Here is a 12,230-nt window from a genome sequence, read left to right as displayed (position 1 = left end):
TGATTGAAAAATCTTGATGTGAAAAGAGTAACTGAGTTCTTTGCTGACTTCAGCTGAATGACTGGTAGAATCTGCCTTCCAAAGAAAAAAAGAAAGACTTGATATTTTAAAAGGGTTTAGAAAAGTAAAGAGGAAATTTTAGAGTTTTCTAATTTTGCTTGTAATGTGCAAACTCAAAAATGACTACAAATATATTGGTTGTAAATCTAAAAAATAAACCTGTGGAACCATATAACTTTCTTTTATTAATGATTATTTAGAATTGTCTTTATTAGATGTAAAATATCAATCCTTTCAAAGATTACATTTAATTATTGAGACAATGTTATGCAAAACTTTGCCCTTACACTTTTCATAGTTTAAGGAAAATTATAAAAGGAAAATGTTGCATGAGTGCCATTGCACCCTTACTGCTTATTTAAAGCATTGCATTATGACTATATAGTTAAGGATGTAATAGTCTTGTAATAAATAATTTACCGCTGTTTCAAGTCGGAAATTCTATTGTTACAGGGTGTTGAATATGTTTTTGGCATTGTTGGTATTCCTGTCATTGAAACATCACTTGCATTGCAAGCTGCAGGACTTAAGTATGTAGGCATGCGCAATGAGCAAGCCGCATGCTATGCAGCTCAAGCCATTGGATATTTAACAGGTATTTATATTCACCAATTCACAATAAAAGTAGGAAAACAATGTAAAGAGAGCTGCATACCTAAAAGTTATCCATAATATTCTCAAAGGTGTGTGAACTCTACCAATCCATACTTGGCCAGCGTGGTGGACTATGGCCTAAACCCTTCCTATTCTGAGAGTAGCCCTGAGCCTTTTAGTGGGCTGTAGTGGCGTGCACTTCATACAAGCACAAAAGTACTGCACCCTTTTTTTTTTCTTTTGACGGGGCGGAAATCTTCTTAAAAGATACCCAATTCTGCGTGGGAGAATTTGGATTATGTGGGATTTCTACCCACTAAAACCCCCTCGGCAGCCAGCCTCAGTACATAAGCACTGCACCCTAGAATTTATGTATGTCTCAGAAAGATTTTTTTTAATTTCATGCCATCATGCTTCTTTATGCATACCCTGGTCAAAAACCCTGTGCACGCGACTGCTGATAATGGGTTATTAATGTCACGATGATGATGGAATAAATATATATTTTTATAGCTGTGATTTTTTACTATAAAGAACCAACAGTCTAGCCCTATTCTTAAATTTTCAGGCAAACCAGGAGTATGTCTAGTTGTATCAGGACCGGGGCTTCTTCATTGTATAGGAGGCATGGCTAATGCACAAGTGAATTGCTGGCCCCTTTTAGTAATAGCTGGTTCCTGTCCGGAAGACCATGAGGGTATTGGCGGTTTCCAAGAGTGGTTGCAGGTATTTCGTATTACTTATTAAAAATGTTTATGATTTTCATTTGAAGATTATTGGAATTTGCATAATTTATTTCATATATTACTAAATGTAAAGATTAAAATAAAGTAGCATTTTAATTAACAATATAATAACGAGAAATTAAATCTGCAAATTTCTAATATCATATAATATATTAACTGTGATCTTGCGATAAATTACGTCATACGTTTATAAATTATGATAAAATTGGTAAAAAAAACTTATCACCCATCAAAGATAGATAATGGTATGGCAAAAGATTAAGATTATTATGCCTATTTTAAAAGATATGAGATTACAAGTTGTTACGCAGACTATACAAGTGATGTAAATACTTAAAATTACCTACTGTAATTTAAACCTAAATTAACAAACGGAACAGTCAACCTTGTACGTATTAATAGAACAACATCTCAACACTTGTTTAGTACGCCATTAAACATACCAACTTTTTTTTATGAAACTATAATAATAATGAATGCTATTACTACAGGCAAAAAAGCCACATGAGTAAAAATTATAACGACAACAGAAATAAATTTAAAAAAAAATATTATTATATATTGAAAATTAGTACAATTATATTAAATTTATGAATTAATCTTTATATATATATTTCTTGTGTGCGTGTGTTTGTCAATGAACTCGTCCTAGACGGCTGGACCGATTAAAATTTATTTATTTATTTATTCCCCATCTTACATTTTTGTCATTACAGGAAAAAGTTATCCTAATACGACAATGCAGCATGTTATGTAAATTTTAATAATATATATAACTATAATGTATATGATAAAATCCAAATCGCTATATTTGTGAGTTCACTCAGAGTTCAACAAAATAAATCCGTCTTCTCGGCTATCACATTGAGGGTACGGAGTGCGCGCGTCAGTGGCGCCTCCTTCATTAGCGGTAATTAATTTGTCGGTATGCGTCTGGGTGGCAGGGTTTAGATTCCCAAATCAGCCCGACAGATGGCGCTGGGGTCAGCTAGTAATCCTATAGTTTATTTCCGATAACCAAAGCAACGCTCGCGTTAACCAATGAAAAAAGAATGCAACATTAAAATGCTATTGCATTGCCCAAAGATTAAAATTTTTTTGTTAAGTTGTACAATTTGTTTCGTTATCACAGTACATTTTAAGCTTGGCCTTATTAGTGTTAATAAATTAGTTTGTACCAAAGAGTAAGAGAAGGCAGGCCTTTTTTCTTATAGTAATAATTGACGGTTCAAGCAGACGGCCAACCTGATGATAGCTGGAAAACATAGCATGATAGCTGCATATAAACAGGGCATGCAAGGAACACGCCCTGCAATGTGATACCCTCACCCTGTGTCCATCAAGCTAAGGGGTAGGTGTTAAGCCTCATGTGCCTGTAATTACACCGGAAACCGCACCCTTCAGACCCGAGTACACCACAGCATTGCAGTAATTCTGATTTGATGCTGAAATAAGCAACATGATATTATTTCCCCAGACAAAAATCTCAACTACTCAAATTCAAAAAAAAAATCAAATTCAAAATTCATTTATTTCAAGTAGGCCTAATATAAGCACTTTTGAAACGTCAAGTCTGTCTGTTTGTAGTGACTCTACCACCGGTTTGGAAGGCAGATTATACCGAGAAGAAGCCGGCAAGAACCTCAGCAGTTGCTCTTTTCCAACATCAAAATCTTACATTTTACATTTTAACATTCATTTTTCTATCTTGTGAGAGATGAAAGCGGAGCCGGTTGCTTCCAAGCAACCTTGTCATTAAGAAATTCATCAAATGTAACCTCGCTGTAATAAATGTGTTTAACACATTCTTTAAATTTATTCATTGGTAGGTCCAAAATTACCTTAGGAATCATATTATAAAAGCTTATATCCCACAAATGACTTCCGTACCTTTCGCAGACGATATGCAGATGTCACTAATTTATGACCATTTCTTGTAAGTCGACCGGTCGACTAGTCAAGGTCTTATTATATGAGTATGATTTACAGGTGGAGTCGAGTCGTATGTACAGCAAGTACGCAGTCCGGCCTCCGTCGCCGCGTCTCATACCGCTGCACGTAGAGAAGGCGGTGCGATACGCCTGCGTTGGCCGCCCCGGAGTATCCTACTTGGACATGCCTGCTACTCTCCTGTCGGTATGATAATCAGCATCATTAACCCACTACCTTCCCACTACAGGGCACCGCAGGGTGATTACGTATCTCGCGACAGGCGTAAATCTTGCAATCACTGCTGTCAAACGTCCCTTTTGTTTATTTATTGTATGGAAAAGTTTAGGCCGTAGCTTACCACACCGGTCGAGTGCAGATTTATAGACTTCACACGCATTTGAAAAAAAATTGGAGAACTCTCAGGCACGCAGGTTTCCTCTTAATGTTTTATTTCGGCGCAAAGTAGATGCAAAAGTAAGTAATATTTAATTGCCTCTGAAATTGTAACTGGAGTCTTACCCACTGGGCTATCACCGCTTCTAGACCCTTCGCACAGATTGTTGCTTTAAAGTTTCTTGTCGCATTATATTCGTGACTTTAGCCGGGTCTTAAGGTCTGTTTCATTATGTATCTTTAATGACTTAATTTTATTAGAAAACTGTCGTGAATAGTATTTTTTTTTCATTTTGGCAGTTCTTGTTCTCTAATAAATAAACCTTAGGGCCTGACAAAAAAGCGTGGTATAACGGTATAACAGTTGTCCTTTATGTTTAAGTGTTTTGTCACTCTTCAACTGACAGCGCTAACGATTCGGAGTTTATTTCTGAGACCCTTAATGTTTACATACTGTTAATTATTCTATCAGTTGCACAGTAAATTTAATTTATGTTACTCCTTTTATACATGGAGAAATCTTTCTTTAGCAGACATAAAACTTTAATTGGTCGATAGATATCCAATAATTTCTTAATCGCAAACTCTGTTATAGTAATTCTTGAGGAATAAACTATTTGCTATTTTTTAAATATGAGGATCTACATCTAGGGTTTTATGTAATTTAATAGTCACTATAGTTTTTTATTTCTTAGACAATTATTGTGAATTAATCTAGCTGTCTTAATTAATTTCCCCAGGAGCCTTTTGGCGCCCTTTTCATATAAGGCCTAAGGTTCTCAAGCCTATCTCATGTTCTTTTTATAATAATTTCTATAATGTATCTGCAGGCCGAAGCAGAAGAAGACAAAGTACCTTTAGACTACTATAATGCTGAGCTTGTTAAACTTGCTCATCCGAACCCAGAGCTTGTGGAACAAGCCGCAGACTTGCTCTCTAAAGCACAACGTCCCCTGATCATAGTAGGCAAGGGTGCCGCTTATGGACGTGCCGAGGAGTCTCTGTGCAAGCTAGTGGAAACTACCAAAGTACCATTCTTACCGACTCCTATGGGTAAAAACTATCAGTATAATTTTCGACTAAGAAAAAACAACTATATTGTAATACTCTTACGGCTCTTTTTTTATTAGCCCTGGTTTTGGGGTTTTTATAGTAAAAATTTACGCACCTAACAGCTGATCTGATGGTAGGTGGTAAACGTCCTACAAAGTACCATCCTGTGTCCATCTACTTGAGGCGTAGGTAAGCCTTATGTACTTATAGTTAACTACACCGGCAAATATGCCCTTCAGACGGGCAGGGTTCCTATCATTTATTCATTGTAAATTCAACATATCTTTAGGATGCTCCGGTTTCGGAGCAAAACGTGCGTAGATGGTCTGTTTGGTGTGGAGAGTATGGAAGAAATTATAAGTCAACATCTTCGGATTCCTATCACTTATTCATTGTAAAGTCAACTTCTAAGGATGCTCCGGTTTATGAGCGAAACGTGCGTAGATGGAACATTGCCGAAGATCTGTTTGGTGTGAAGGATTGAAGAATTGAATTTGGAGTAGCATTTTGATTGGTCGATATAAGTCAACTTTTTCGATAGGCATTTGTGAATGCATTCGAGATGCAAGGGAATTGTAAAACTCATTCGGAAGCCATTTCCATTCATTATTATGAAAATTAAGCTTAATTTGCTATACTCCGCGAAAAGCATGTAATCTGTATGGTGTAATTTATAATTTCTTCAATCCTTTACACCAAACAGATCTTCGGCAATGTTCCATCTACGCACGTTTCGAAACCGGAGCATCCTCAGGAGAAGTTGACTTTACAATGAATAAGTGATAGGAATCCGAAGATGTTGACTTTTCGAAGCAGGAGAATTAAGCTTAATTTTCATAATATATAATGGAATTCCGGAAAGTAACGCCTTCTTATCCACCATTTTGATTCGTCGATACGGATGGAATTTGCCCTACTTAGTTGGCTGTTACGTAAATCCCTTCAAATCAATTTCCCGTGTACCTATCGACTGGCTAAATTCATGATACATGATTCCACATGGAGGAGCGCACACACACAGCGTTCACAGCGTTCCGCATGTCATACGATTATAGGAAAAAGTTATTTACAGGTACGTTAATTATACGCGCAGAAATGTTTGTCGGTCCTTCCTGCACGCCTTAACTAAGCAACCAATAGACATTTTTTGACATAGAGTTAGTTGAAAGATCGAGGGAAAACAGAGGCTACTTTTGGTCTTGAAATAATATCAAATTTCCAATTGTGGTATACAAAAAACATTTAAATTCTGACACCAAATATCATCATTCCATTACGTTTTAACCAGCCAGCTAGCACTAGTAATAATTTAGTAAGCCTATAGTTTTTGCATCTTTATGTTGTTTGAATCAGTTGAAAACGTTAAATTTGTAGGCAAAGGCGTAGTTCCCGACGATTCTCAGTACTGCGTGTCAACGGCACGTACCCAAGCGTTACTCAAAGCAGATGTTATTTTATTACTGGGAGCGCGTCTTAACTGGATGCTCCACTTCGGACAACCCCCACGATACGCGCCCAACGCTAAAATCATACAGGTAAACAATTTTCCAATGTCATCCTTTAATTGTCATCATAATGATAAACCCATCACCGGTATACTATAGAGCGCAGTCTGAGCTCCTCCCAGATTAAGAAGGGTTAAGACCGCTGGCTAAGTGCGATGGTAGACGCCCTTCAGAACATAACGGAGAACTCACTCAGGCATGAAGTTAACTCACGATTTTCCTGTATTGTCCGAAAGCAAAAGACTTGCCCACATCACCGCTCGTCAATCTTTTATAAAAACATACAAAAAGGTTTTGTCTGGTGGGATGCAAAATGTTTATCTTCTAAAGTTTTTTTTTATCCACTGTCGGGCCCTGGGCGTAAGAGTAGACTTTTTTTCCCTGTTACCATACTTTGGCTGATGGAATAGCAAATTTTATCCTTTGTCAGTGGATACAACCATGGGATAAAGTTTTTGTCTCCTACTCATGCTAGCTACGCAGGGTGTCACAAATTTCAGGTCATTATAAATTAATACACTTCGACTATACACATGGCCATCTAGCCCCAAAGTAAGCGTAGCTTGTGTTATGGGTACTAAGATGACTGATGAATTTTATGAGCATTATTGCTAGGTACATAAATACTTATTATATACATATAAACACCCAGACACTGAAAAACATTCATGTTCATCACACAAACATTTTCCTGTTGTGGGAACCCACACACAGCCTTGAACTCAGAAAGCAAGGTAGCTGCCCAATCGGCCGTTAAACGTCAAATTATTGGTCTATAAGGTCTATAATATAAATAAAAGAAGACCAAAAGATGTCGGATAAAAGCATGTTTTTTTTCTTCATTTTATTCTTAGTATATTTTAGGTGGATATTTCACCCGAAGAATTCCATAATAGCGTGAAATCCGAAGTGGCAGTCCATTCCGATATCAAGCCATTCGTAGAAGCTCTCACACGCAAGTTGAGTGAGAAGAAGTACTCACTCCAACCATCGAGTAGCTGGTGGCAGTCACTCAGTGAGAAACAGAAGAAGAACACACAGTTTGTTGAAGTATGTTGTTTACGATCATTGCAGTATTGCCACTTACCGAAGTAATTCTCGAGCATTGACTTTTTTAATGTTTTTAATTAACTTATTTGGGATAGGCGATTTTGCTTTATTTTAATAACAAGGAAACGAGCAATGGTAAGTATTTAACTCCGTCCTTGGACATCTGCCAGCAATGTAATACTGGCTTATAGGGAGATTGTATATCTGCCTCTTCATCAATAGCCTGTAACAATCCACTGCTCGAATAATCTATTTTGTGTATGGAATAAAGGCCTCTCCCAACGAGAGGGTTTGCCCATTTTGCCATCGGAGTTCCTGTAATGGGGGCTCGGGGTAACTGATCAGGGCTATGGCCCTTTACAGTGGTTTCAACGCCGCCTGCAATTACAGGCGGGTCGCTGGGTGGGACTGTTTGGTCCGTGGTGTCAAACCCGGGGACCACAGCGGATGCTACTGCCCTTTCTCTGTTATGTTCCTTTAGTCCCCTCCTACGACACCCACGGGAAGAGAAGGGGTGGTGACAACTATATTCTTATCGACCGTCACCACACGGCACTCTTGAATGACCCTAAATGCTGGTGATACTAAAACGTATGCCAATAATGTGTAATATCTACTGGTAATTTTATTGGTTTTGAAAGGGAAGGGCGCGGTAGAAATGATGATTTCTAAAATGTATGCCAGTAATGCATATGCAGAAATTCCTCGCATTTTGCGTCACGTTGAAGTTATCAACAATAAAATGCTATCAGAGACAAAGAACAGATTCATCTGTAACATTAGAGTACCAATAGCGACTGTTATCTAGATACAAAAAATTGCGATGGGCTGCTAAATTATGCGTTTGTATGAAGAAAAACAGTTCGCAAGCTTTTGTAAAAGCTGCTGATTGGAATATATAAGTTTTATAGATTGTTGTAAAAATTTCTTAGCTCTAAATGAGCTAAGAAATTTTAGTGTCTGAGAACTAAACTTTTTACTGAGAACTAAAGTGTCTTTTGTGTCTTTTATATTTGTATTTCGTCCTTTCTGCTTATTATTTGATAAAAAGAGAATTTACTATTATTATTAAGTGGTACTTTAAACTTGTACTCATTGATGCTGCATCAATGTGGATTTGCAGGCTGATTTGTGTAAAAATTACTTAAAAACTAAATTTTGAAGAACTTTTCAGGAACAAGCAAGCAGTAAGTCATTGCCACTGAACTACTATGCAGTGTTCAAAGCGGTTCAGGCAAACATTCCAAAAGACTCCATCATAGTGAGTGAAGGCGCCAATACTATGGACATCGGCCGCGGGATACTTTTAAATAACAAACCAAGACATCGGCTCGACGCAGGCACATTTGGAACTATGGGTGTAAGTATCACCATCAACCTGTTTGCGTTTACTGCTGGATGTTTGTTGAGAGAGTGCTCATCTAACCACAAGATTCTCCACTTTACTCATCCATCAACCATTCACGATTGTCCGCATTCCCCGCTCTCCTTATCTAGCCACCATACACGATTCTACGCTTTTCTTATCTAGCCACCCCACACGATTCTCCACTCTCCACATCCAGCCACCCCACACGATTCTCCACTCTCCTCATCCAGCCTCCACTCACTATTAAACGCATTTTTCATCCAGCCACTACACACAATTCTCCGTTTTCCTTATTTAGCCACCACACACGATTCTGCGCTTTTCTTATCCACCCACCGCGCAAGATTCCGCGCTTTCATCATCCTGCCACGACACGTGATTGCGTTTTCTTCATAGATTTCCTTATTTAGCCACCACACACGATTCTTCATTTGTTTAGCCACCAGATAGATTGAGCGCTTTCCTCATCCAGCCACGAAACCGTTGCTTTTCTCATCCAGCCACCAGCCACGATTCTTACTCTGTCCAGCCGCCACACATGCTTTCAGTCTTTCTTATCCGCATTTCTCAGAATTTAAACATATACTTGTGGTTTTCAGGTGGGTCCTGGTTTCGCAGTGGCCGCAGCGATGTGGTGCCGCGACTACGCTCCAGAAAAGAAAGTTATTTGCGTTGAAGGCGATTCCGCTTTCGGTTTCTCGGGTAAGTAACACTTCGCGTAACGCTACTTTACCGCTTTAAAGTAAAGCTACTTTCAAGAGGCAAACTTGCGAGTAAATATACGTATTGACCACTTATGCCCATCTTCACTAACTACGAACAAGGCATTACCTTAATAAGTAACGCCTAATCTAATTAGTTCAACTACATCAACTTTCACAAATAGTTCTCACGTAAGAGTTGGTGAAACCTTATTTTTTCTTTTGACATAGCCTATATCATTAGACGTTCCATTAAGGCGATTCCTAAGTTTAGTGAAAAAAGGCATTAGTCTTGTTCTTTTAAATTGACACTCCTAATATTATAAATGCGAAGGTTTGGTATAGATGATTGTTACTCAATCACGCGAGAAACCGCTGAATGGATCGGTATGAAATTTAGCACAGAGATAGTTTATCGTCTGTAATAGCACACACAAGGAAAAATGTACCCACACTTGCAGCCCTCCATAACATTTTGGCATTTACCATGTAATCTAAGGCGTTGAAATTATGTATCTTCTCTTTATATATTGCAATATGCCACTTTGAGCATCGTAGATCTAATGTCTATCGTCGTTTCACAGGAATGGAAATCGAGACAATGTTCCGCTACAAATTGCCAGTGATCATCGTCATTGTCAACAACAATGGCATCTATGGCGGTCTCGAGAGAGAAGTTATGCTGGACTTGCAATCCAGCGGAGATCTTGCACAATGGTAGCTTTTGGTTTATTTTACTTCCAAATTAATATAATTCATCTCTATCTTTCAGAGTTATGTGCGTATTGATTAATTAAATATAACTACTTTACCGCTGAAGGAAAAGATCGTGACGAAATCTGCACGTCTGAGAGTTCACCATATATTATCATCATTTCAACCCATTACCGGCTCATTAAAGAACACGGGTATCTCATAATAAGAAGGGTTTAGGTCATAGTCCACCACGCTAGCTCAGTCCTGATCAGTGGATTCCACACGTCACAAATGCAGCATGCAGTCCTCAAGAGTTTTCTTACACCGTTGCAAGTGATATTTCTATTATACATTATATTATTTATACATTTATATTGCTACTAAGCGATAAGGCCGCCCTTTGTATCCTACTTTTTAAGTTTATTTTTGTTGTGTCCATTGTTCTTTTTTACTATTTGTGGTGTACAAATAAAGTGTATAAATAAATAAATATTTCAATTGCTCAAATCGCACATAACTTAGAAAAGTTATTGTGTGATTTATACTTGGTACCCCGATGAGAAGCCGAAGTCCTTACTAGGCTTCACCACCACTTCGCCATAATATATAAGATCATAAGATAATCCTTATCCTTACTAATATTATAAATATCAATGTTAAGTTTGTTTGTTTACTCAAAAACTATTAGGTTTTTGGTTTCACAGATAAGTCTCTAAGTCTGTGAAGTATTATTTCGGTTTTCATTTACACATTGTATTAGAAGAGATTGTTATTTGGATACAACAGAGCGCACTTTATAATATGGTTTGATATTTTATCACGCTGCAATGCTGAACTGTTTTGATAGCATTTGTCTATTCGATATTCTTTTTGTCCATTCAGCACACCACCAACAGCACTATCGACGGAAGTGCGGTACGAGAAAATGATGGAAATGTTCGGCGCGAGCGGCCATCTTTGCCGCACCGTTCCGGAAATCGAGGCGGCCCTCAAAGAAGCTGTCAAAGTCACCGACCGACCTAGTATCATCAACATACTAATCGACCCTCAGGCTAGCAGAAAGCCACAAGCATTTAACTGGCTCACAGAGTCCAAACTGTGATAATAAAAATACGTACTGCTTATTTTTGTACACAAAGTGGATCAACTAATACTCATATCACTCACAAAAACATTCCGGTCTATACTTGCATAATATAACCGTATTAATAACGTTACCATTCCAATAAAAACAACCTCATTGCTTAAGAGTTACGGCACAACGTTTTAATACTAATTCAAAACGGTCGTATTACAAAGCATCAAATACTCTGTGCTAAAATCGGACTTTGCAAATTAATTTTCTCTTGCAGTTTTTTATTCGTCGATGTGTATATAAGTATTAGTTGATGTATCACAAACCTTTACAAGACCCAAAGAAATTAAAGGGCCTATGCACACGTCTTTGCTACACGCAACATTACCGCAGTTCCAAGAATCTGCATTGCATGCGTATTCTAACACGACGCACTTCGATTAAACTAAAGTTCTATAGTATTCATGAAACAGTTTCGCGTTTGTACTGGGAAAAAGGAAGTCCGCTTCATGCCGCGCGGTATATGTATTTATTAAAATTGAAGAATTCTTTAATGATTTACAAGGCGTGTGAAGAGGCCTTTAGGATTAAAATTTAACTCTTTTTGATTCATATTCATTTTCGTTATTAAATTTTGGGTAAATTTGGGCCAGCGGGGATCAAAATAAAACCTGCTTGCAAAATTTTCTAAGAATTTTAAATATATTTTTATTTGCTACTATCTTTCATACAATATATATTACTATATTATACATACTTGTATATTTTTAGTAGTAGAGCTTTTTGTTCAAGAGCTCTTTCGAAGACGTACTACTACGAAGCAGCATTGCTGTTACGGTTGAGAAGTGCTTGAAAATGTCACACATTTAGTTTCTTTCTTTCTTTGCTAAGATTGTATGTAGAATATCCTTACAAAATATCTCCCACAGATTGAATTATTATTATATCTTCAAATGAAACCACTCATATTATTTGGCGGCCGATTGGCGCAGTTTGCAGCGACCCTGCTTTCTGAGCCCACGGCCGTGGGTTCGATTCCCACTACTGAATAATGTT

At 37.7% G+C, this 12,230-nt stretch overlaps 1 protein-coding gene across 1 annotated transcript in view; it reads left to right on the top strand.

The window, feature by feature from the left end:
* LOC120630865 (2-hydroxyacyl-CoA lyase 1) overlaps positions 1 to 12,230 on the top strand; it is a 13,329-nt gene extending 1,099 nt beyond the window's left edge. Inside the window, exons 3-12 of the mRNA XM_039900175.1 lie at positions 514 to 655; positions 1,223 to 1,380; positions 3,390 to 3,536; positions 4,556 to 4,778; positions 6,153 to 6,313; positions 7,148 to 7,333; positions 8,508 to 8,693; positions 9,302 to 9,404; positions 9,988 to 10,120; positions 10,982 to 12,230. Coding sequence (XP_039756109.1) covers positions 514 to 655; positions 1,223 to 1,380; positions 3,390 to 3,536; positions 4,556 to 4,778; positions 6,153 to 6,313; positions 7,148 to 7,333; positions 8,508 to 8,693; positions 9,302 to 9,404; positions 9,988 to 10,120; positions 10,982 to 11,201 — 1,659 coding nt within the window. The 3' untranslated portion in view covers positions 11,202 to 12,230. The remainder of the gene's footprint in view (positions 1 to 513; positions 656 to 1,222; positions 1,381 to 3,389; positions 3,537 to 4,555; positions 4,779 to 6,152; positions 6,314 to 7,147; positions 7,334 to 8,507; positions 8,694 to 9,301; positions 9,405 to 9,987; positions 10,121 to 10,981) is intronic.

The sequence above is a fragment of the Pararge aegeria genome, chromosome 17 (assembly GCF_905163445.1).
Source record: "Pararge aegeria chromosome 17, ilParAegt1.1, whole genome shotgun sequence".
Classification (NCBI taxonomy): Eukaryota; Metazoa; Arthropoda; class Insecta; order Lepidoptera; family Nymphalidae; genus Pararge; species Pararge aegeria.
The sequence above is the reverse complement of the archived record's forward strand: the minus strand, read 5'-3'. Positions and strand labels throughout refer to the sequence as shown.